Here is a 27,385-nt window from a genome sequence, read left to right as displayed (position 1 = left end):
GATACAACGATATCCATGTGTCAAATCATCGAGGTTGACGACCCGACCTCGTTATCCGCCTAAAGCGTGGTCTGTAATGTAAGTGGTATCATACGACATCGACGTGGTGTTAATAGTCAGTTCTCACCCACGTCTTTGGTCAGTGACACAGGAATACAAAAAAAAAATTGTGTAGGAATGAAAAATCGCTGTTACAAATGTGTTGTCTTAGCGACTGTGAAATGGCGTCTGCCGAATGTAAACTGCGCATGCATCAGAAAAAAAATCACTCAGGGAGATGTCGGTATTGATGCTGAAATATGCGAGAACTGCACCCTTAACTGTTGATAGTAAGGAGACACACAGACACCCTTCACTACAAACAAAACTAGGTATGTGAATGAATAAATGAATGAATGAATGAATATCTCTACTTCCTCCAGATTTCAATCCGTAGATCATTTCCATATATACGTCAAATATTTACAACATATTCACAAGGCGGCTATGCACATGTACAGAGCAAAGGCAAGGATCAGATTCTACAATACACACTCGAGTGAGGATACCGTGGAATACACCTATTTACAAAACAGTACATTCATACATCTGGATGACATTTCAGCTATGTGTTCGGTAACAGGTACTTTACTCAGAAAAGAGTAAAAGCATTTCAACGTCTGGCATAATTCTATTCGTACAGACAATTTGCCAAGAAAAAGCTCTAAAAGTTTGGAAACTATCTGATTCCTGTTGTACATATAATGTTCACAATGTATAATTATATGGCAATCACCGTCATTACAGTTCATTGAAAGTTCCTCAAGAACGGATTTGTACACAGAATTGTAAGATTCTATATTGTGGATAAACATAAATCAAACAAGATTGTCTATATACACCAAAGCTATAGTGTTAACACTGTTAAAAACTGTTTAACGCCATAAGGATTTACATGAAAACTTCCCATTTTCAGGATAATCTCACATATTTAAAAATATTGTATTCTATAATGGTTTGAAGAAGCGTGTCGGTTATGCTATGTGACACTCTTGGTCTGTTTTGAAATGTGGCTAATTGGGCACAGAATAAATCCTGAAAGGAGGAGTTGCATTGGCCGTTGCATAATCTACCTACCATGCAGAATAGGTTAAAGTTCACACCCATAGAAGCTTGTAAGGACTACGGTAGTTGTTTTTTACCGAGCCTGGCGCTTGGCATTAAAGTGCTAAAACTGAGTATCCCATTTGATACCGTTGTAAGCCATGGATTAGTTCAGACTAGTGCACACACATACTCATGCGCGGACGCACTGACACACAATGAAGTTTCATAATTACATATATATCAATTTTCAAACCGTACTTTTTATTGGGAGTTTTGTATTTTAAGTAGGTCCATTGATCGTGATGAACACTCGGCATACACTCAGCTCTTGTGGACTCGGTGTTCTAACTTGGACGCGTCGTTTACCATTCATTGTTTACATTCATTTACACTATAAATTCAAAACTTCCTTTATGTGAATATTTCCCTCTTCCACAGTAAAGTTCTACAGCGAGGCAGCTTTACGGGTAAGATAAAACAGACTGCACAGCCGTGTGTCGTGGCATAGTCAATGCCATAAGCAATCCGTTTTTATATAAAAAAAATCAAATATAAACGGAAACATGATACATTAATTTCATTTCAAGTTTAGGTTTTAGGACTGTTTGGACATTACACCGGAATAATTTCCTCGTTATTTGTGGTCAAAGGTTAAATCAGATGTTTTCACTTGTGTCTGTCGGTCATTTACTGTTGCACATATATTTTGCAGCGGGAAAGGTCCTTTTAACAGACATGTGGGATGTTTACAGCGGACTGCCTTATCTGATACTCCTTGTCAGTGGATCTATAGGTGGTAAGCGAAAGGGTCCCATCATTCATGTTGAAAATTTACAAATTTTACTAGCGCATTTGAAACTCAGTGTTAGCCATCCATTCATTCAAACCAACCGATCAATTGTTTATAGATCATGGGCTTGTTTGCATTCATTCCCGATTCTAATCAGTAGACTAAATGTGAGGTCTTTGCTACTGTAACTAGTTTTACTAAAGGTTTATGACATTTTACTTACAGAGGCGTCTGATGAATGTAGTTATGCGCAGCGGTGTAAAGATGAGATCTGCGATGGAACTGGCTGCACAAAGGGCTGCAAGGATGGTTACTACGGCCCCCAGTGTAGGTATAACTGCACTGGTAACTGCATGAACAACCGTTGCAATGCATCTGAATTTGGTGCAGTATCTTGTAAAGATGGATGCAAAGACGGCTTCTGGGGTAAAACATGCACCTCTAAATGTCCCCATGTTTGTAAGCGATGCAACAATGACGTTTCATGCAGCGAATGTGACGGTTTCCACCACGGACCAAAGTGTGCCAAGGACTGCAGGGGAACTTGTTCAGTGTTTGGCTGTCACAGTGACGGGACATGCAGGCAGGACAACCACACAATGTCTTCATGTGGCTCTAACTGCCTTCTCTGTAACGACACCAGCGTCATCTGCTCGCGCTGCAGGAGAAACTATGCCGGAAAGAAATGCGACGTATATTGTGGAAACTGTGCTGGTAGTTGTTCCGCTGATGGATGTCTGGAAGGATGTTCACCTGGACATCGGGGACCATACTGTGAAGATAGCTGCAGCAGAAAGTGTTCCGTGAACATCTGTGATCAGGAATCTGGGGAATGTTTGAAAGGGTGTGTGAATGGCTACCACGGTCTCGATTGTTCCAAAATATGCCCTAGTCGTTGTATACGGGATATCTGTCATCAACATTCAGGACAATGCAGACACGGCTGCCAGAATGGATATTACGGACCTTCGTGTAAACGGATTTGTGAGAACTGTTTTGATGACACATGCAATAGAAGCACAGGTCAGTGTCTGTACGGATGCAGTGACGGGAAGTATGGTCTGGACTGTAACCAAGAATGCAGCCCGCAGTGTCAGTCTAGGAGATGCCGGAGGGAAGATGGAGCCTGTTTGATAGGGGAGGGAACCAGTAGGTTGTTTTATTGTCGCATCTGTGCATCACAATTGTCACGAATGCATTTGCATGACACTTCATCGATGGATTTACAATCAAGAGTCTCGCATGTTCTATACATCTTATTTGTCATATAACATATCAAATGCCTGAACTCTGTTGTATTAACGGGGGCTACGTATTCTTCTTCGCCCTCTTCTTATTGTTATGATCGTTGTGTCTCTTACCTCTTGTTCCATATTGATAATCTTGATAAATCTGAAATTGTGCGTCTATTAACACATTATCAAGGAGACCCGTGAAGGTCCCGGGGTAGAATAGGCCTTCAGCAACCCATGCTTGCCATAAAAGGCGACTCAGCTTGTCGTAAGAGGCGACTAACGGGATCGGGTGGTCAGGCTCGCTGACTTGGTTGACGCATGTCATCGGTTAACAATTGCGCAGATCGATGCTCATGTTGCTGATCACTGGATTGTCTGGTCCAGACTCGATTATTTACAGACCGCCGTCATATAGCTGTAATATTGCTGAGTGCGGCGTAAAACTAAACTCACTCACTTATCAAGGAATGTAACTGACAACTTACTATGGATGACAAAATGAATACACAGATGATGAACGGTGTATGTTTTCAAGGTTTCTCCCCAAATAGCAACCGCGACATGTCATCATTATTCTGTTGTTTCTTAAATGTAGGTTTCAGTTTAAGATTTAACACAAGATCTAACTATTGGTTGTGTTTTTACAGATTCTACCCCTAAAACAACCTCGGGAAAAGAAGCAGTCGGTACCAATGTTTACTTCATACTGGCGTCATTGGGGATATTCTTACTGTGTGTAGTTGCAGCAGGGATACTAATGATAAGGTACGTGATACTGATGATACTACTAATGATTAGGATATGTGGAAAACACCGTGAGATGATACTAGTTGTTGTAGAGATCTGTTAACGACGATTTACGCTTTGGTAATCACCTGTTAACAAACGGCGATTAGCGAAACAATATTATAATGGTCAAATGGAAACTTTTACCGAATCATACTAGTAAAAGCATTGGTCATCTGTATTGTAACAGGGCGGCTGGGTAGCCTAGTGATTAAAGTGTTCGATCTTCACGCCAAAGACTTGGGTTCGATTCCCCACATGGGTACAATGTGTGAAATCTATTTCTAGTGTAATATTGCTAAAAGCGGCGTAAATATAAACTCACTCACTCACTCTGTTCTAATAATTCCATCTTTGTCAAGTGGAGTTGAGTACTTTACTGTTATTCCTGTTGCAACAGGTACTGCCGATCTCCCTGTCTGACGAGACTGAACAGGACGGATCCTCCGCCATCAAGATCACTCCCAGACCCTCCCCCACTACAGCCCAGTAGAAACATGTACAGTGTCATATACGAAGACCAAATGGACTCTAGTGCCCAATCCATGAGAAGTAACACCTTAACTCGACCTGCCCTGGTCCTTCCAATGTCTAACATTGTGTCCCCGTCTAAAGATGAGCCAGAGCAGTGCGTGTTCTCAACCTCTGGCCAGGTACTACAAATGCCCTCACCTTGTGACGAACAGGCATCGGAATATCCAGAACAACCCAACCTCTGTGCGTCTCCCGAGCCTGACAGTTCCACCTACGAGAGTCTTTCTGGCGGGTCACACAGCTCACCCAAACAGAGACCAGCTCCTCGTCCTTATATTACCCCAGTCTCTGGTGGTCATCAATCTTAACTATCAATCTTGACTAGCACAAGAGCGGGATACGTTGAATTGTCCAAATTAAATCACGACTACCGTAAATATTCGAGTGACTTAATTACCAGTGGCTTTATCATGATCAACAGCGGTCACCAAAGGTGTGAAATAACCTGTTGTCTGTGTACTTCTTCTGCCGTCCACGTGGCAGATATAGGGTCAACACACGAGCCAAATGTTGTCGACAGATCCTTTACATGATTCTTATCGTTTACAAATAATGATATAGGTGAGTCAATATGCAAACGTGTCCTATGTGAGGTGAAAGTGGAACACATAACTGACTTCCTTGATGATTTTGATGTAAATAATTTTACATTATAAATGGAACACAACTGTGAAGAATTTGTTTGTGACTATAGTAAGAAATATCCATGTGTGGGTGTGGGTGAGAGAGAGGAGGGGAAACAGTAGTCCAGTTTCATAACGGCATGTCAGATTAATACGAGAGGTAATGTTTGGGTCATGTCAGTCTCAGACGCTTACCCCTTTCGTCTGCTCTGAAAAACAGCATTCGTACCAACGGTCTCGGGTTTCTAGTGTAAATAAGTTGCTCAACACTGAGCGCCTCAAACAACACAAGGGCAACACCCTACTCGGTCCACCAAAAGTAATTATGGGAGGTATGAAAGACTATCATATTGAACATAATAACTGAATCAGCTCTTTTTCCTTTAAGTTATTCACGGTGCTCTTGCTGGCTTCTTTCCTAAATTAGACTTATCCTGTATGGAGAACTTCCATGTGTAAATTACTTGTTGGAACAGAGATAAATACTCGTAATCACCAGAAAAACCATTGGTGATAATTTATGAATGAAATGATTTTCTTTGAAAGTAAAACTCTCATAATACAACGATACGTACTCCTTCAATAGCTACCAGTGTTAAATATTTGACAGATCTCTCCGAACCCTTATCATATAAATACATTGTAATCCAGTTGTTATATTTTCAAGACTGTAATTAAGTTTGCAAAACGATTGTGTACCTAATGAGTTCACCATCGCTATCAGCAGAAACACCGTCATTATTATCACTGCAGTTATAATAGGTTTATTTGAAACCGAAAGAAAAACAATGAGGTTTATGTGAAACCGAAAGAAAAACAATGTTTTATAAACACCACAGATGTGTTTATCAACACATTACGATTTCCGCACATGTCCATATCGCCGAATAAGGGATAAGGTGAAGGTGTGCGGTTTCTCCACTTCATCTTGTCATGCACGCAAGTAAACAGGTAAGACACTTCCTTGTGTTGGTGACAGCATATGCGGCGTGGTATTCACGACGTGCTTGTTCACGGAGAATGACACATTGATCCCCCCCCCCCAACAGTGATATGGAATGTATGCACCCTGACCCCTCACAGTGTGTAGAATACTGTCACTTGTTAAGCTCTTATCACGCAGGCACGTGACCTAGCTAAATACATTAATCACGTACGTAGTACGTGTCATGATGTCATGACTGCTGGGTAACTTGACTTTGTGCACTTAGTACACATATAGAGTGATGGTATGGTATGGTATGGGAAGCACAAACAACACCTTAAATGAAAATCAGTATAGTTGTAATACTATTCATAAAGTTTTTTAATTGTTTAGTCGATACAGACCCGTGAAGATCCGGGTTAGAACTGATCTTCAGTAACCCATGCTTGTCGCGAGACGACTAACGGGATCGGTGATTTGGTTGAGACACGTCATTGTATCCCAGTTACATAGATTGATGCCCATGCTGTTGATCACTGGATTGTCTGGTCAAGACTCTATTGTTTACGACCGCAGCCAACTAACTGGAATATCGGTGTACGGTGTAAAACTAAACTCACTTTCTCACTCATTAGTCGATACAACAAGACGTTAAGGATGGGACAAGCTGATAACCTGGGGTTGGGGCTAGGAGTCAGTAAAGTGGATGTGAAAGATTCTTTGAACAACCTCTCTCTCTTTCTCTTTCTCTCTCTCCCTGTCTCTCTCTCTGTCTCTCTCTGTCTCTCTCTCTCTCTCTCTCTCACACACACACACACACACACACAATCAATCAATTTTAAAGTTCAAAACTTGGTGCCGGTTTCGTTTCGATAACTATTGAAGCAAATCGTCTGGTTTAGGAGTCTCATATGAAGTGTTTAAAAAAGAACGAGTAGGTAACAGCAAAATACCCTTGACCTGAAATATAACATTTAATTCTTTTTCCTTGAAACACTGTTTGTTGTTGATCAAATGTTTACTCACTATAAATAATGACACAGACAACAATGCAGCTGCACAACACTATGAATCATATCATCTCATACCATAGCATTATCTCATCTTGTGAGACGTGACAAAGGGAGATAAATCAACTACACGTTACTTTCACAATACCATCCCACGTCGTATCTTCGTATCCTACAGTGTCGTGTAATGCACGGGGCTAGCGATGAATGGATAAATACGGCAGTAAAGCTGCTATCACGATCCGATAAATATGCAAATGAGGTCACATACTTTCAATCTTCTTTATCGATTATTTCTTTCCTAGCTGAATAAACTATTGACTAACGTTCCCGTGTTGGAGTTTAGAGTTGGATATACCGAGGTGTGGGTGCATGTGTGTAAACAAAGCCGACCCGTATTTGACGTAATGTAAATATGTCTTTATTTGAACAGCATATATTACTTCACTGACAAGTGTTAACTTGAGTATTTAATCTAGATACATGTTTATCAAATGTCTTTACACTTTAATCATACAATAGCGTAGAAAGAAACATATACCAGGCTTGTGATATTGTAAGGAAAAGTGGTTGTCATTATGCAATATTCTGCCTTGTAAAGGTTGAGATTTTTGTCCTCCTATAACATATTGGTTGACATGATTTGTGCACAAATGAGGTGAGGTGAGGTGAGGTGAGGTGAGGTGAGGTGAGGTGAGGTGAGGTGAGGTGAGGTGAGGTGAGGTGAGGTGAGGTGAGGTTTAACGTCGCATTTAAACTCATTTGATATTCACTGATATGACGGGCACGGCTAGTCTCAAAGTCTAGAGTCCAAGCCGACCAGTCCTTGTACCCTTTACTGACAAGAGCCAGTAAGGAACCATCAAGTGCCAGATTTCAACGCGGCCATTGATTGAACCCGCGACCTTCCGCGGACACTCTAACCACTACACTACGGATGCTTCCACAAATGAAGGAATTATCAAGAAGGTTACACACGGCACTAGTACACATGCCCACGTGTTTTAGGACTAGAATATATCTTTGTGTTTCATCATCATTTGACTGTTAATGAACTTGTGGTACGAAACCTGACATACATCAACTCTTGTACATGAAAGATTAAGCTAGTGAAATCAAAACTGTTTAACAACCTGTCCTCTTGAGTGAAGCTTTCATCATTAGAATGTCTTTATCTTACACCAGTTCACTACGGCTAAAGGGGGGTAACTCCTCAACTTACTCCTCATACTTTCGTCGTTGTAAAGACGTGTTGAGGTCATATTGTCACGTCTCTGACTTGGGCACTGTGGGCTAAAGGAGTATTGTCGATAAGATGGTCTCTTCTAAATGTGACCTTTGCAATTTTGAGACGCCTGAAATTATTGAACATTACCTAGTATTACATATCCTGGGCAAATCAACAGCAGACATAATCTCAAAAGTGTTATACTTGAGATTGATGATATATTTGCAACAAGAACACTGGGCTCTCCTGTGTAAGTGAGTGTGGTTGAACTATGTTTTCAACACCATGTCAGTTACTGAATAGCATAGAACGACGTACAAAATAAACCAGTTCGTCCTGTGTTTAACATTCATTACATTCCTATCACGCAATATCGGTGAAATCTAACTGTGCAGTCTACCTTTGATACATTAGCTTTCTTTCAAACACCTTCTGTACTAAGTCTTCATTAAGTGAGAAATATTAAATTCGGTCCAAATTCAGATTTGAAAACAAAATGACCGGTACTCGATACGGATGTATTATTGAAACATACCATGATATTCTTTCCTGCATACAAATATGTCTCGTAATACTATTTACCTTTCACAGATTTCCATACCAACACTACCACATTGGGGCTACAGTAAGTTGACATACTGTTTTCGTATGTACTTTCAGCTCATCGGACGAGTCGACACTCGTTGATCCTATCAACACAACTTATCTACTTATCTTTGCAGTAGGTGTAGATATCTGTTAAGTAAACAAAGCCATTGTTCCAATAACCTGGTGACGGCGACTTGAGTACACTGCACGAAATTGTGTGTTTCCATGCGTTCACTCGTGTTTGGAATGTTTTACCAAGGTAAAATGATCTAGGTGTGTGCAACTATGTTTTATGTATAAATTGTTTGGAATATTTGGTCATTAAATGCAGTACTTGCGTGTATTCATCTCAGAATGAAAACATTATATGTGATAAGGTTTATGGATTTTTTTAAATTGATAGAAATAAAAACGACCTCTATTCCTCTACTGTTTCAAAAGACTTTGAATTAATGGAAATTATAGGAATATTTACACATGTTCCAAACATGACGAAATGGCATTTGGAAGTTTTGGCTGTTATAAAATATATCTCTTGACTTCAAGACACAGTGTTCTGGGCACAACGTAATATTATTGGTAGCATTTTAGTACATTGTAACCTCATATTAAACTCCAGTGCCGAGTTAATCTGCCATTACACCTGGACATTGAGACACCCCTATAGTGTTGATTATAAGGTATGAAGTTATAATGAACATCTACATGAATTTCTATTGAATGTCCTTGAAAATATGGTCAACACTGTGTATCTATACTAATAGTATAACGACATTAGAAACGTCCATGTATTTAGACTCTTGATCAGGTGTTGTTTGCATCAGGTTTTCAGCATTCGAGACATGAGAAGGGTTTTCAAAATGTCATGTTGTATTTCCAGATTTGACGTATCAGCATGCAAAAAAAGTTCATGTCTTTTGTGACTCCCTAATTTAACTTGTTTTTGCACAAGTGTCTCTCAAATTGGACATGAGCTTCACGGAGTTAGAGCGAGTGGATAGACGATCTGAAACTGGTTACACCAACGGTGCCTGCATGCCAGATGTCCATGTATTGTCCAGTCACGCAGTGACGTTACTGCAAGACTACAATGGTGTCCAATAGTCGTTAAGCAATTGTCACATTTTGGATGAATCAAGGTTTACATTGGATTGGCGTAACGGACGGCGACGCTTGTCTGTCGTGAACGACCGGGATGGGTGGCTCAGTATGTGTGTTGGATGAGATCACTCGGACGGAACACATGTACTTGTTATTGACGGACGTGTCGGTGGGCAGTACTACAATGACATATCATAGAGACATTTACACAGCGACATGAACGTTGGTTTGTTTCAGCAAGAACACATATTGTTTCCGCCAATAAGAACACATGAGCACCTTGCCATGGCCTGAACTCAGCCCAGACTTGTCAGTCCTCGAGTATATTTGAGATGACCTTGAATGTCGCATATGTCTCTGTCAGCTACAGACCACTCTCAACGAACTTGATGCTGCCCTGCAGGAATGAACCAAGATAGTGGACGCTTGATTTGGAGTATGCTTCGTCGAATCCAGGATTGTCTTGAGAAAGGAGGCGACATTAACAAGTTTGACTTTAGATCGTAAATGACGTAAATGTTGTCAGCTGTTCTCAGTTACCTAGCCAAGTCTATGGTCATCTGATGTTAAAGGGCTAATGCCAGTGCCAATCATTGTTACTGCTAATGATATAAAGTATATTCAACTATATTGTATATCCCCTATGTTTTAATGATATACCTGTAATATATGCATGATTTATCTAAAGGTTGTATGATGGTACCGGCCCAGTGATTCCATGGTGTGCGAAACATTGTAACTATCCGCTATATTGATAACATATCCACACGAAAAACTGACGTTCATCGGGATATATACAACAGCTGGCTTGGCAGTGATCACCTATGCGAGGTCGCCCGCTACTGTCAATATTTCAGGACGGACTCTGTATTGTTGATGTTCATCTGCTGATGAAGACAGTGCCTCACGTGGGCAAATTCTATGATGCTTGGAAATAGTGACTGTTCTGTGACTCTCCGCTCGAATGACATGCTGAACGCCACATGGTGACCGCTGTCTAGGCAGTGATCATGTAGGTGATGCCATTCGCCACTGTCAATTTGTATACATGAAAACAATTCTAATGTATGTAACACGTCTGCCAGTATCTATATCAAATTCTATGCGAGTAGTGAATAGCTGAGAGTGATCATATGTAACTCGATGATGGGTAACTGTGTTTCTGATGGAAAATACGACATATGCACAGACCAACTGATGTCAGCCATAAACACTGTGTTCATGATACGTTAGGCATTAGAAATAATGTACAATTACAATGAGGCTGACTAATGCATACATCCATGGCACTTTCTCATAGGTTTATATGTTGGATCGGTAGAAAATGTGGATTAGAATTCGTGCTTGTCGCAGATGGAACAAACGGAATAGGTGGACAGGATTGTTGTTACATGCCACTGTATCCCTTTAGCAAAGATAGATGCTCATAGTGTCAAACACCGAATTGCTTTGGTTAATTATAGACCCAACGTGATGCAATATTGTCGAGTAGTGTTTAACAATCAACAGACAAACAAATTTAAACACACATGCGTACACACACATACATACACCTAGAAACAAAATATGACCAGACTTACTACATCACAAGTAAGATGATGAATTATGTCACAATGTAAATGTTCCCATAAAATATACTGAGCATGCTTTGTCCTTAGCTTTGGTCGCAGACTGTGCCCTGATACCGCGAGCCTTCAGATACAAAATTAGTTAAATGATGTTGCATGTTTCTCATATTTTTTTTCCCTAAATGATATGTACCCTCAAGTAATTACCATGATTTGTTTTAATGTCGCTACCTCCTGGCAGAGATTATACAACACATTTGATAAGATATGTCTGTTGGAGGAGCTAAAGCCACTGATGGAAATAAGGGCATTGAGAACATTGACAAACATTCCCACACTAGGCGTACATCTGACAACCAAATGGCAAGTAATGATCGTTTTTATATCAATGCCAACACTATTGCTAACCTCCAGAAGTCGGCTTGTTCGTGCCGTGGTAGCTATCTACCTCCCAGTGTTAACATAGCGATAACGCAAGTATAAGCAAACGTTGATAAGATAGGCAGGTGAACTATGCCGCTTGTTCTACGTGGTGGGGTCATGTTGTGAGAATTCCTATCGTAAAGGAGCGTCATCCATGTCCGAATATATTACTGCAATGGTCGATATGTAAAGGTGTGGTGGACGAGAATTGTGTTTACTTTCAACGACACATGAACCTTCAATCAGAACGTGTTAATGGATGTTGTGAGCTTTGATACGACGGTTCTCACGTCTACCTTGTCACAGACGTTCACCAACCTGGATTACTCGACCTCATGACCAAGTCATTAAACAACAGCCATGCCCTGGTGTCTCGCCATGTTGATTCTGGTTGCTATTGTTGGTGAGTAGCGTCCTTTCATTACCAGCTAACACACTGATACAACAGATTAATACGGCCATATATAACAGAACGCAGTTTTGTCCATGACAAATCACTTTCTCCAAGTCAGGTGTGATATCATTCCTGCATGTAGATCTACTAAATCCACTCGGTCATGTAACATGTTTCTAATCTCTGTTAAATATATGTATAATGAGAATCTTCTGTGGATACGGGTTTAAGTTGTTTGATTGCACTGAGATGATTCAACTTTGTTCTGAACACGCAAAACTGATGTCTGAGATGTATAGGAATGGGTCTTGTATCGCTTGTTCTTCTTAGGTTCCAAGGTGGCAATTGTTCTCGGTGACAAGTGTTCACAGTGGCAATTGTCCTTGTTGGCAATTGACCTCAGTAGCAATTATTGTTTTCGACGACAATTGTCCTCAGTGGCATTTCTTTCCGGTGGCAATTGTCCTCACTAGCAATTGTTCTCGGTGACAAATGTCTAGGTGACAACTATCCTCAGTGACAATTGTTCTCGGTCTCGGCAATTGTCCAAATGACAATGTTCCTGTTCCCTGTTTTTAAAGGAAATATTTCATTTCAGAGGCTTCTCAATACGGCAATCACTGTTTAAGATCAAACGACCCCAAGCCATGTATGTATTGTGAGCGGGGCTGGTTTGGCGAGGACTGTAGGCGAAACTGCCCAACATGTGACAATTCTGGGTGTGACAGACATACTGGCATATGCGTCCACTGTGCAGATGGTTTGTACTCAGAGAGCTGTTCCTTGGAATGTCCAACTAACTGTAGGAAAAGCAATGACAACAAAGTCCACTGTGAAAGGACCACGGGACATTGTGTCGAAGCTTGTAACTCCGGCTGGTGGGGAGACAAATGCAACAAACGCTGCAGCGACAACTGTCTCCGTTCAGAATGCTTCTTTTATGATGGTTCATGTGCTTGGGGCTGCAAGGATGGGTGGACAGGAGGCATGTGCACTGAAAACTGCCCAGAAGAATGTGCATTGAACAAATGCTCCCAGCATGGAAAATGTTCGTTTGGGTGCAAGAAAGGTTTCTTCGGAGAGACATGTGAAAGAAGATGCAGTGACAAGTGCAGAAACAATAACTGCTACTTTGACGACACCATCCACTACACTGTATGTCGGGATGGATGTGGTGACGGATTTAGATCCGCTTACTGCAATGAATCTTGTCCCACTGGTTGCAGGAGATGTAAACAACATACTGGTGAATGTTCTCTATGCGAGTCTGGTCACTGGGGTGTACAGTGTGACAAAAGTTGTTCAACCTGCACCAACTCGCTCTGTGATATCAGTGGAGAGTGCACAGAGGGCTGTCAGGCTGGTTATCACGGACATATGTGTGACCGACACTGTCAGCCCGACTGTCTGGAGTGCCGCAAGAACGATAGCGAGTGCCTCATATATAAACCTGGAAAGACGGATGAAAGTATTGACACTATTCTGGAAGATCCCAGTGAGGGCGATAACAGGATTGATAGAGGTATGTGTGGATATTTATTACAAGAAAGGGACATCACCTTACTGTACCAAAACAATGGAAATTAATCCCGTTAAATATTCCTCAATCCAAATCTAGTTGAAATGCAAATTTGACAGCCATAAATTGGCCAAATTGTTCTGGTCAAAGTTATTCAGGTATACTTAATCATGCCAATATTTGTCACATGTAAAATGTAAAGCAAATATATACTGTACATCAGGTAAAATACACAGCCAGATATTGGCCAGCTGGGCTGTAGATAAACAGGTACCTACTTCATGAGTATACTAATTCGCATGGCCTCTGGAGCATGCATAATGGCAGAACATGTATAGGCATATCTACCTCAATATGTATATGCACGCATAATTATGCCGTTATAAGAGGGTATATAGGTCAAATTTAATCGTTTTGCGTCATTTTAATAGTGGAGTATATATTCTTGCAACGTGTGAGTAATTTTAAATTGAGATCACCTCTAATAAAGTGATCTCCTCCAAGTTGCTGCTGATCAACCGCCTGTTTTTTATACTGTTTTGTGACTCTGCAGTAATATCTTTTTGCTAGATTTAAGTAAACATCTGCGATACTCTAAATTGTATGTTCTGAATTTATTAATTTTTATGCATATATTGTAGAAATGTTTCTGATGTGACGTTGAATATTATCTCACTCACTCATATGAATGTCTTTCAGATGACTCTCGAATCCTAAAAATAGCAATACCCGTCACCGTCGCAGTTGCCATTCTAATCTTAATTGTTTCACTACTTGTCATTTACAGGTAAGTCCGTAATACTTATGTCTATTGTTATCATAAGACACAGAAAATGTGAAATCAAAGTTTAAGACTAGATGTGACTTTGGGAATGATATATTGCGGCATAAATTTAATTGTACATTTTGTTCTACGTCATATGTTCCAATGTTTTGTAGGTGGAGAAAGTTGCATAAACGTGGCCATGTGGAGGAACAGCGAGTTGCACACACAACCTCTGACTCTGAGACAGACGCGTTTGTTACCACCCAGACACAAGTAAAGCGAAAGGCTACAACCCTGGAGATGTTGTAACCATCAGGTGACACACACTGATGACGTCAACTAGTCTAACTAGCTCCGATACTTTGTGACACCTCTACAACAGGTTCCCCTATGTTGTGTCTTAAAAACGTCCACTTCTGTTCTCGAGACAAATAATGGGGATGCCACATGTATGATGTTCGGACGTCCTGAGAAGGGCTGAGCGGTACCGAGACTAGAACACGTGTTCATGGAAATTCAAAATGATTTTCTTTAAATGAACGCAAGACAACGAAACGGCCAGTGGTGTCGCGAAAATCGCCAACGGACTTGGTCAAGCGGCCACAAGAGTACGAGAAAACGGCCAAATCGGAAGTATATTGATAATAAGGGCAGTCATCCAATGGACACTTGTATATATGAATTTTGTTCAACGTAATTAATTTCACTTAATGTTTTTGAGACATTGATGTTAAGTTAATACCGCCTGTCATATTAATGTCCTTACCTCAAGTACATTGTATTATATCTTTTCAAGAATATTTTCAAATGCGAAATGAATTACTCAGCCATATCTGTGAGTACAACCGGAGTGCAACAGGTAGATTTCATCATCCAAAAGTAGCCTCGACGGGTGATATCACTTAGCTGCATATCGATTTGTGCAGAACATTTTGACGTCATCATATAGCACCAAAATAACATCACTAATCTCTCTGCAAGTAGCTGAGATGCTGTACTTTTCACATAAAAAATCCTTAATGATGTTTTCATACTGCAGAATTAGGAAGATTGAATTTGGTTGACTCATAGATTTTCACACTCGTTTCTTTTGAAGTAAAATGGTATACTATTTAATCGAGTCGTAGTGGTGTATTTGATGCAGGCCCAGTAGAATGTTTGTCTCTGGGCATTATCTCATCAATATTTCTTGGTTTAAGTTTCAGGCTATAGACAAAGTTTGTTGTACTTATCCTCCTTGATTATGGGGCATCGACTTTAGTTAAATGTTTACTAGCCAGAAACGATTGGTTGTAACTTGTTGTGGTCGCTACAGTAATTTAGTTAGTGTGTCTTATCAATATCCATCTCTAATCGATTCACAGCGGTTCAAGGGAAGAAACTCCTGCCGCTCAATCACTCACGCCATACCACGTAGCCTCAGTTTTCGCGCATTGTGTCAGCGTGAAATCTTCATTTGGTATTAGTCACTGATATATTTGGGTATGGAGAGCGACAGTGATGGGGATGGGGATGGGGATGGGGATGGGGATGATGATATTCATTCTACCTCATTTGAGGAAACTTCGACAGATGTTGAATTTGCAGAGAATGTGTCGATGATTTCCAAACGTTTGAAATGAAAACATGAGGATGACCGAGTCGTAAAAGAGGCGACATATATTAGTCATTACCTATTAAATCTGTTGTCATTTTTACTTCTGTTGACCCACGATTACGTTTGACATCCTTGAATCCAATTGCTTTGGCTCGGGATATTCATAAAAAAAACATTGGCGATGTGAACCATAAAAAACTGGAAAGGGAGATTTAGTGATACATTGTAGGTCTGCTGAGCAACGTAACCTTGCAATGAATGTAGCATGTATCTGCGGTGTTCACGTCAAGAGTTGTAAGTCAAAAGGTCAAATGTGCCCAAAGTCTTTTGCGTGGGAAAGAAAAAGAACTTACTACCCCCATTCTACTTACTTTCTCAACCACATTTACCTGAATGTGTTAGGATGTATAATCAATCCATTCGTGTGCTTCTGTATATCCCACGAGCAATTAGATGCTACAATTGCCAGAAGTTTGGCCATGTTTCATCCAGATGTAAAAGTTAAAAGCCTGAATGTCCAAGGTGCAGTGGTGAACATAATATAGAAAATTGTTCAGAACATTTATCCAAGTGCTGGAATTGTGGTGGTAGACACAACGCTGCCTACAAGGGGTGTGAGAGGTACAAGCAGGCTGTATCTGTGCAAAGGCTACGAGTAGAGAGAAAACTGTCCTATGCGGAAGCAGCTCGTATAGTCAAGTCCACTCCGACTCAAACTTATGCAGCATCTGTAACCACCGCTCAGAATTCTCGATCTGTGTCAGTACAAGCCTCGAAATCACCAGTTGAAATCTGTCATGTTCCCTTTACAGATAGATCAGGGTCTAAGCCTAGCGGTAATTGTAAAACTCAGTTACGAGAGTCTGATTCAAACCAGAGTGTATCAAATCCAGCTGATACAGCTCAAGTTAGCTCTGTACAAGTAGCCAATCCATTCCTTAGTACTTCTCCTCAAACCTTTTTAGCTTTCTTGTTTGAGGTTATTTTCGGGATGCTTTAATGCAACAACCAAGGAGGAACAGATGAGTCGTCTTGTGTCGGCGGCAAAAATACATCTTCACATCGATGTTCCTAGTGACCTGTTGAAGGAGGCACACGTTGAGATGAATGATGGATAATTCAGATCTTGTCATCTTAAACGATGGTAAAATGACCAGCATGGATCTTGGCAAATGGAATTTTTCTCCCTTAGACACATCAATGATATCATCACCAATACCTGGTAAGTATAACTGGAATGTATACCAGGAATATGCGTTAGGTAGTGACCATTTTACAGTTTTAACTGAAATTCAGATCCGACCATATCGTGATTCTTGTGATAGTGTTCCTCGGTGGAAATTAAAGAAGGCTAATTGTGCATTATTTTCTAGCATGTATGCTGAACATATTACATCCGATCTAATAAATGGTGATGTCGATATGTCTAATGAAAATATCATAACACAATTAATCAGAATTGCAGAAGAGTCCATCTAATAAAGTTCGCCATTCGCCTTTGCCATGTGACCTAGCTGATTTTCGTAAGAAACGAGCTACCTTCCAGCGTATTGTTCGGAGTACTAAACGATTAAGATAGAGGGAATTTATAGCTAGTATTAATAGATTTACACCATTAACTAGTATCCGATCCAAGGTGAAAACAATCAGTGGTAATAATAACCATTCACCCTTACCGGCAATGGGCGAAGCTGGAGAACTCATATTAAAGAGTCAGAAGGTAAATGCTCTTGTTGAACAATTTAAATCTGTTAGCACTTCTGACAATTACTGTCATGAATTCAGAAAATATAAGCAAACCTTTGAAGCACATTTTCTGCCTGAAATGTATTCTGCCATGTTGGGAAGTAACCATATCAAGAACACATAATTCGGCGCCAGGGGCATATGAGTTGTGCTATGAAATGTTTTAACATGTGCCAGAGTGTGCTGTAGCTGTTATTCGGGAACTGTTGAACTTAAGCTGACGTTGTGGATCCTTGCCTAGAACATGGAGACATGCAATAATAGGTCCAGTGCCCAAACCAGGTGACGCTCCTTCGCTTCCTGCATCATACAGACCGATTTCTCCCACCTCTAAGTTATGTAAAATTATGGAGAGAATAGTTACTAATCGACTGAACTATTATCTTGAACGAAATGAGCTTCTGACACACATCCAGTCAGGATTCCGAAAGGGGCGTCCATGTATAATCAGCATGTTCGTCTGGAAACAGAAGGACAGAAAGCTTTATGCTGTCAGGAATTCATGTTGTGTGTGTTCCTGGATATCGAAAAGGCTTATGACATGATTTGGAGAAATGGTTTGCTTTTTAAATTGCGGAAACTTGGAATTAGAGGTAACATGTTCAAGTGGATATGGTCTTTTCTGTCTGAAAGAACTATTCAAGTTCGCATTAGTCAAGAACTATCAGGCGTGCATATGATTGAAAACGGTACCCCACAAAGAAGTGTAATAAGTCCAGATTTCTTCAATATCATGATCAATGACATTTTCGAGGACTTACCTGTAAACATATCTGCAAGCTGATTTGTCTGAATTTCAACCAGTCCCCAAAGATTTTGAAACTGTTTTATTGAAATCTGTTACAATGAGTTGGTAACAGATGTAGGATACAGGGAATACCGGACGTCATATGTACAAACTTAGACCATCCTTGAAAGCTGGACATAAAATTCGTCGTCGTTAAAGGCGTGATGAGGTTATTCTTTCACGACTTAGACTTGGACACTGTGGGTTCAATGCTCACAGGAGTATTATAGACAAAGCGGTTTCTTCTAAATGTGGCCATTGCAATTTGGAAACGCCAGAAAATATCGAACATTTTCTAATTACATGCCATGGGCACAATAACATTCGACACAATCTCAGAACTGCTTGTACTTAAGGTTGATGATTTGTTTTCATTAGTAACAGTGTTGGGCCCCAATATTATGTATGGGTCTGTGCAACGGGCAGTTTTAGATTTTGTCTCGTCTTCTGGAAAATATGATATTATCTAGACAGGCTCTCGAATGCCATTGATGTAAGTCTATGGTTTTAAAAACATTTTAACACTCTGTCATAGGAACCTACTGTTGTTTTTAATGAACAAGTATCTCGTCTTTCAGAAATGAAAGCGGTTACTTAAGCAGAGGTTATTCGATATGCTTATTTTTCCATCTAAAGTAATGTTGATACTGTTGCCGTCTCTTTTATTGTAATTAAACGATTCCTTTTGAAATTACAATACAGTTACATACGGTTGTTACTTAAATAAAGTCAATGTGTTGGGCGCAAAAAGGCTTTTTACTGGCCCAAGTCGCCCTACAACTGTAGAACCAACCATCACTCACACCTGTACAGCGTTCATGATCAATGTTGTGACAATGTTATGGCTGTTATGAAGTACACTGTGAACACTTACTTACTGCACATCTCTCTCTCTCTCTCTCTCTCTCTCTCTTTCTCTCTCTCTCTCTCTCTCTCTCTGTGTGTGTGTGTGTGTGTGTGTATGTTTCTTACATCCGGTCACAGGTGGGCCCGATCCCGACACCTCCAGGCTCGCTGGATTAATAGCCTGGCGCCTTAGCCAGCCAGAAGCGCACGATTGTAATGCCATATTTGGTGGTGAAAGTATCATCTAAGTAGATGAAAGTAACAGATAATAAAGTTGTTTAAAACATTGGTCTTAATACACTCCCACATGGACATGTGTGTGATCTCAGTGCTCCTCACAAAAAGTTAAGCTACAAGTATTTTTCCACATATTTTCTTCATGGGTATATGAAGTTATTACTTGGCATATAATCCATGCAGGAGAACCTTTTACGATTGATGAACTTAAAGCATTTCCCATATTGTTTTTGTGAGAACATTGTTAGCACCGCCTGAACACAACCACCCTCAAAACTCACATGAAAAATGCATGGAACACATGCGTTCTGAGTGCGTTAAAACTGCCAGCAAGGACAAATTGTTGACAGTAACATTTGAGAAACGGCTAGGTGTCACTTGACACCAATTGCTGAAATTGTTGGAATGGTGCAGGGGGGGGTCAGCCCCAGGGTGCTGTTGCCAACCACTTCAATGTTCACCGGATTGATGACTGAGAGGCCACGTTCAGGTCGTCCAAGGGTAACAACTCCCAGAGAGGACCGATACTTGGCCACCCTAGCCCGGCGGAACAGGTTCACCACAGCCAGATCTCTCCAGAATGACCTCCAGAGAGTTGCTGGGAACAGAATCTCCACACAGACAGCGAGGAACAGACTCCATGCTGAAGGTCTCAGGTCCCGAGGACCAGTGCAACGTCTCCCACTGCCTGCACACCATCGTCAACAGAGACTGAATTCGGCTAACCAACGACGTAACTGGAGAGTGAATCGCTGGCGTAATGTTCTTTTCACAGATGAGTCAAGATTCTGTCTGGACTTCAATGATGGTACAGCTCATGTGTGGAGAAACAGTAACGAACGATACGCTAACTATACGATTGCTGAACATGATCAGTATGGAGGTGGGAGTTTGATCATCTGGGCTGGAATCCAAGTTGGACGACGAACTGATCTTGTGGTCATCAGACGAGGTACCATGATAGGTGTGAGGTACCGAGACGAAATTGTCACACCTGTGATCATTCCGTGGACTCAGCAAGCAGGTCCTAACTTCATCTTCATGGATGACAATGCCCGTCCACATCAAGCAGGAGTTGTCACTGATGTTCTTCAGACCAACAACATCACCCATATGGACACATCGAGCAAGAGTTGTCACTGATGTTCTTCAGACCAACAACATCACCCATATGGACACATCGAGCAGGAGTTGTCACTGATGTTCTTCAGACCAACAACATCACCCATATGGACACATCGAGCAAGAGTTGTCACTGATGTTCTTCAGACCAACAACATCACCCATATGGACACATCGAGCAGGAGTTGTCACTGATGTTCTTCAGACCAACAACATCACCCATATGGACACATCGAGCAAGAGTTGTCACTGATGTTCTTCAGACCAGCAACATCACCCATATGGACACATCGAGCAGGAGTTGTCACTGATGTTCTTCAGACCAACAACATCACCCATATGGACACATCGAGCAAGAGTTGTCACTGATGTTCTTCAGACCAACAACATCACCCATATGGACACATCGAGCAAGAGTTGTCACTGATGTTCTTCAGACCAACAACATCACCCATATGGACACATCGAGCAAGAGTTGTCACTGATGTTCTTCAGACCAACAACATCACCCATATGGACACATCGAGCAAGAGTTGTCACTGATGTTCTTCAGACCAACAACATCACCCATATGGACACATCGAGCAGGAGTTGTCACTGATGTTCTTCAGACCAACAACATCACCCATATGGACACATCGAGCAGGAGTTGTCACTGATGTTCTTCAGACCAACAACATCACCCATATGGACACATCGAGCAAGAGTTGTCACTGATGTTCTTCAGACCAACAACATCACCCATATGGACACATCGAGCAGGAGTTGTCACTGATGTTCTTCAGACCAGCAACATCACCCATATGGACACATCGAGCAGGAGTTGTCACTGATGTTCTTCAGACCAACAACATCACCCATATGGACACATCGAGCAAGAGTTGTCACTGATGTTCTTCAGACCAACAACATCACCCATATGGACACATCGAGCAAGAGTTGTCACTGATGTTCTTCAGACCAACAACATCACCCATATGGACACATCGAGCAAAAGTTGTCACTGATGTTCTTCAGACCAACAACATCACCCATATGGACACATCGAGCAAGAGTTGTCACTGATGTTCTTCAGACCAACAACATCACCCATATGGACACATCGAGCAAGAGTTGTCACTGATGTTCTTCAGACCAACAACATCACCCATATGGACACATCGAGCAAGAGTTGTCACTGATGTTCTTCAGACCAACAACATCACCCATATGGACACATCGAGCAAGAGTTGTCACTGATGTTCTTCAGACCAACAACATCACCCATATGGACACATCGAGCAGGAGTTGTCACTGATGTTCTTCAGACCAACAACATCACCCATATGGACACATCGAGCAGGAGTTGTCACTGATGTTCTTCAGACCAACAACATCACCCATATGGACACATCGAGCAAAAGTTGTCACTGATGTTCTTCAGACCAACAACATCACCCATATGGACACATCGAGCAAGAGTTGTCACTGATGTTCTTCAGACCAACAACATCACCCATATGGACACATCGAGCAAGAGTTGTCACTGATGTTCTTCAGACCAACAACATCACCCATATGGACACATCGAGCAAGAGTTGTCACTGATGTTCTTCAGACCAACAACATCACCCATATGGACACATCGAGCAGGAGTTGTCACTGATGTTCTTCAGACCAACAACATCACCCATATGGACACATCGAGCAGGAGTTGTCACTGATGTTCTTCAGACCAACAACATCACCCATATGGACACATCGAGCAGGAGTTGTCACTGATGTTCTTCAGACCAACAACATCACCCATATGGACACATCGAGCAAAAGTTGTCACTGATGTTCTTCAGACCAACAACATCACCCATATGGACACATCGAGCAAGAGTTGTCACTGATGTTCTTCAGACCAACAACATCACCCATATGGACACATCGAGCAAAAGTTGTCACTGATGTTCTTCAGACCAACAACATCACCCATATGGACACATCGAGCAAAAGTTGTCACTGATGTTCTTCAGACCAACAACATCACCCATATGGACACATCGAGCAAGAGTTGTCACTGATGTTCTTCAGACCAACAACATCACCCATATGGACACATCGAGCAAGAGTTGTCACTGATGTTCTTCAGACCAACAACATCACCCATATGGACACATCGAGCAAAAGTTGTCACTGATGTTCTTCAGACCAACAACATCACCCATATGGACACATCGAGCAAGAGTTGTCACTGATGTTCTTCAGACCAACAACATCACCCATATGGACACATCGAGCAAGAGTTGTCACTGATGTTCTTCAGACCAACAACATCACCCATATGGACACATCGAGCAAGAGTTGTCACTGATGTTCTTCAGACCAACAACATCACCCATATGGACACATCGAGCAAAAGTTGTCACTGATGTTCTTCAGACCAACAACATCACCCATATGGACACATCGAGCAAGAGTTGTCACTGATGTTCTTCAGACCAACAACATCACCCATATGGACACATCGAGCAAGAGTTGTCACTGATGTTCTTCAGACCAACAACATCACCCATATGGACACATCGAGCAAGAGTTGTCACTGATGTTCTTCAGACCAACAACATCACCCATATGGACACATCGAGCAGGAGTTGTCACTGATGTTCTTCAGACCAACAACATCACCCATATGGACACATCGAGCAAGAGTTGTCACTGATGTTCTTCAGACCAACAACATCACCCATATGGACACATCGAGCAAGAGTTGTCACTGATGTTCTTCAGACCAACAACATCACCCATATGGACACATCGAGCAAAAGTTGTCACTGATGTTCTTCAGACCAACAACATCACCCATATGGACACATCGAGCAAGAGTTGTCACTGATGTTCTTCAGACCAACAACATCACCCATATGGACACATCGAGCAAGAGTTGTCACTGATGTTCTTCAGACCAACAACATCACCCATATGGACACATCGAGCAAGAGTTGTCACTGATGTTCTTCAGACCAACAACATCACCCATATGGACACATCGAGCAAAAGTTGTCACTGATGTTCTTCAGACCAACAACATCACCCATATGGACACATCGAGCAAGAGTTGTCACTGATGTTCTTCAGACCAACAACATCACCCATATGGACACATCGAGCAAGAGTTGTCACTGATGTTCTTCAGACCAACAACATCACCCATATGGACACATCGAGCAAGAGTTGTCACTGATGTTCTTCAGACCAACAACATCACCCATATGGACACATCGAGCAGGAGTTGTCACTGATGTTCTTCAGACCAACAACATCACCCATATGGACACATCGAGCAAGAGTTGTCACTGATGTTCTTCAGACCAACAACATCACCCATATGGACACATCGAGCAGGAGTTGTCACTGATGTTCTTCAGACCAACAACATCACCCATATGGACACATCGAGCAAGAGTTGTCACTGATGTTCTTCAGACCAACAACATCACCCATATGGACACATCGAGCAAGAGTTGTCACTGATGTTCTTCAGACCAACAACATCACCCATATGGACACATCGAGCAAGAGTTGTCACTGATGTTCTTCAGACCAACAACATCACCCATATGGACACATCGAGCAAAAGTTGTCACTGATGTTCTTCAGACCAACAACATCACCCATATGGACACATCGAGCAAGAGTTGTCACTGATGTTCTTCAGACCAACAACATCACCCATATGGACACATCGAGCAAGAGTTGTCACTGATGTTCTTCAGACCAACAACATCACCCATATGGACACATCGAGCAAGAGTTGTCACTGATGTTCTTCAGACCAACAACATCACCCATATGGACACATCGAGCAAGAGTTGTCACTGATGTTCTTCAGACCAACAACATCACCCATATGGACACATCGAGCAGGAGTTGTCACTGATGTTCTTCAGACCAACAACATCACCCATATGGACACATCGAGCAGGAGTTGTCACTGATGTTCTTCAGACCAACAACATCACCCATATGGACACATCGAGCAAAAGTTGTCACTGATGTTCTTCAGACCAACAACATCACCCATATGGACACATCGAGCAAGAGTTGTCACTGATGTTCTTCAGACCAACAACATCACCCATATGGACACATCGAGCAAGAGTTGTCACTGATGTTCTTCAGACCAACAACATCACCCATATGGACACATCGAGCAAGAGTTGTCACTGATGTTCTTCAGACCAACAACATCACCCATATGGACACATCGAGCAGGAGTTGTCACTGATGTTCTTCAGACCAACAACATCACCCATATGGACACATCGAGCAGGAGTTGTCACTGATGTTCTTCAGACCAACAACATCACCCATATGGACACATCGAGCAAAAGTTGTCACTGATGTTCTTCAGACCAACAACATCACCCATATGGACACATCGAGCAAGAGTTGTCACTGATGTTCTTCAGACCAACAACATCACCCATATGGACACATCGAGCAAAAGTTGTCACTGATGTTCTTCAGACCAACAACATCACCCATATGGACACATCGAGCAAAAGTTGTCACTGATGTTCTTCAGACCAACAACATCACCCATATGGACACATCGAGCAAGAGTTGTCACTGATGTTCTTCAGACCAACAACATCACCCATATGGACACATCGAGCAAGAGTTGTCACTGATGTTCTTCAGACCAACAACATCACCCATATGGACACATCGAGCAAAAGTTGTCACTGATGTTCTTCAGACCAACAACATCACCCATATGGACACATCGAGCAAGAGTTGTCACTGATGTTCTTCAGACCAACAACATCACCCATATGGACACATCGAGCAAGAGTTGTCACTGATGTTCTTCAGACCAACAACATCACCCATATGGACACATCGAGCAAGAGTTGTCACTGATGTTCTTCAGACCAACAACATCACCCATATGGACACATCGAGCAAAAGTTGTCACTGATGTTCTTCAGACCAACAACATCACCCATATGGACACATCGAGCAAGAGTTGTCACTGATGTTCTTCAGACCAACAACATCACCCATATGGACACATCGAGCAAGAGTTGTCACTGATGTTCTTCAGACCAACAACATCACCCATATGGACACATCGAGCAGGAGTTGTCACTGATGTTCTTCAGACCAACAACATCACCCATATGGACACATCGAGCAAGAGTTGTCACTGATGTTCTTCAGACCAGCAACATCACCCATATGGACACATCGAGCAAGAGTTGTCACTGATGTTCTTCAGACCAACAACATCACCCATATGGACTGGCCTGCAAGGTTTCCTGACCTGAATCCTATTGAACACGCTTGGGACATCCTCAGAAGGCGTGTGTACGGCCGCCACGTTCGTCCTCAGACTCTGGATCAGCTTGAACAGGCATTGCGGAGAGAATGGCAGAACATTCCACAACAGACTCTAGACAGACTCATCTGGTCAATGCCTAGACGTCTTGAAGCGTGTATTCAGGTCAATGGTGGCCATACACGTTATTAAACTTTCGATCAGTGCTGAAAACTGACAGTAGAAGTGTTTTCAGACATTTTCATACCCTAATGCAACACATTTTGCACGGCTTTTTCAGTGACACTGTTTTTGATGATTTGCAAGTCAGTTTTTGTTCAATGCATTTTGATTTCTTTGTTGGAAAATTGTGTGAATATGCTTTATCTTTGTTATGTTTGATTCAGTTGTAATGATCATGAGTAAAGGCCTATGTACGGACCAAAACTACACCTGTTGCTTAATTTGTCTGTGAGGAGTATACATGTGACACTTGTAGAGGTGGAGATCTTCATGTCATACTTTAGTGAATGCTATAGTACAGTAACGTGACTGACAAGTGTTACTGTGCGTCTTGTCACGGCTGTGAGTAGAACGGGAATAATGGGACTCATTGTGAACCATATCCGTTCTTTATGAACGTGAACAAACCCATTCTTACTTTGTTTCGTGGCAAAGGAGCTATTACTATGTCCTAAGTGCAGTATGTTAGGCAATCATTCTGCGTCGTTTGGGGTACTATGACAACAGGATCAAACCCGTCACCTGCCGCTTTCTGGGCAATCGCTCTGCTCACTTGACTGGAAGGATCAGATTCAGTGACATTCAGATATAGTGTAGTATATCATTCACATCGTATTCTTTAATTCATCGATGCAATAAAACTCATAACCATGCGTGAACTACTTTAGTATAATCATGTCATGTAAGTATACTTATTTGTACAGATGAAACTTAATGACTTACCACTTACATATTTCATCATAGTGATGTGGCCATCGGTGATAATGATAATTGTGTCAATGATGCCATTGTTTGATACTAGATTTCGGGAAATGATGAACAAGTTTTTAGTTTAAAGTGTTTGCCAAAACGTAGTCCATATGAGGCACATGTACTCATGGCAGATGGCAGATGGCAGATGGCAGATAACATCAGATGACGTCAGACAAAATACAAAGTAG

The 27,385-nt window shown here is 41.6% G+C and overlaps 2 protein-coding genes across 2 annotated transcripts; both read left to right on the top strand.

Annotated features, from left to right (window-relative positions):
- The first annotated feature begins 1,760 nt into the window (after positions 1–1,760).
- LOC137291645 (scavenger receptor class F member 1-like) lies at positions 1,761–5,105 on the top strand. Its single transcript, XM_067823056.1, has 4 exons — positions 1,761–1,882; positions 2,102–3,025; positions 3,759–3,876; positions 4,298–5,105. The coding sequence occupies exons 1-4, from the start codon at positions 1,822–1,824 to the stop codon at positions 4,737–4,739; spliced, it is 1,545 nt and encodes a 514-aa protein (XP_067679157.1). The 5' UTR covers positions 1,761–1,821; the 3' UTR covers positions 4,740–5,105.
- Positions 5,106–10,143: 5,038 nt separating this feature from the next.
- Positions 10,144–17,291, top strand: LOC137290996 (scavenger receptor class F member 1-like). Its single transcript, XM_067822232.1, has 4 exons — positions 10,144–12,300; positions 12,890–13,813; positions 14,510–14,597; positions 14,750–17,291. Exons 1-4 carry the CDS (start codon positions 12,258–12,260, stop codon positions 14,883–14,885), a joined length of 1,191 nt encoding a protein of 396 aa, XP_067678333.1. The 5' UTR covers positions 10,144–12,257; the 3' UTR covers positions 14,886–17,291.
- Positions 17,292–27,385: the final 10,094 nt, after the last annotated feature.

The sequence above is a fragment of the Haliotis asinina genome, chromosome 7 (assembly GCF_037392515.1).
Source record: "Haliotis asinina isolate JCU_RB_2024 chromosome 7, JCU_Hal_asi_v2, whole genome shotgun sequence".
In the NCBI taxonomy this organism is placed as follows: Eukaryota; Metazoa; Mollusca; class Gastropoda; order Lepetellida; family Haliotidae; genus Haliotis; species Haliotis asinina.
Note: the sequence above shows the minus strand (reverse complement) of the source record. Positions and strands in the feature narration are given on the sequence as shown.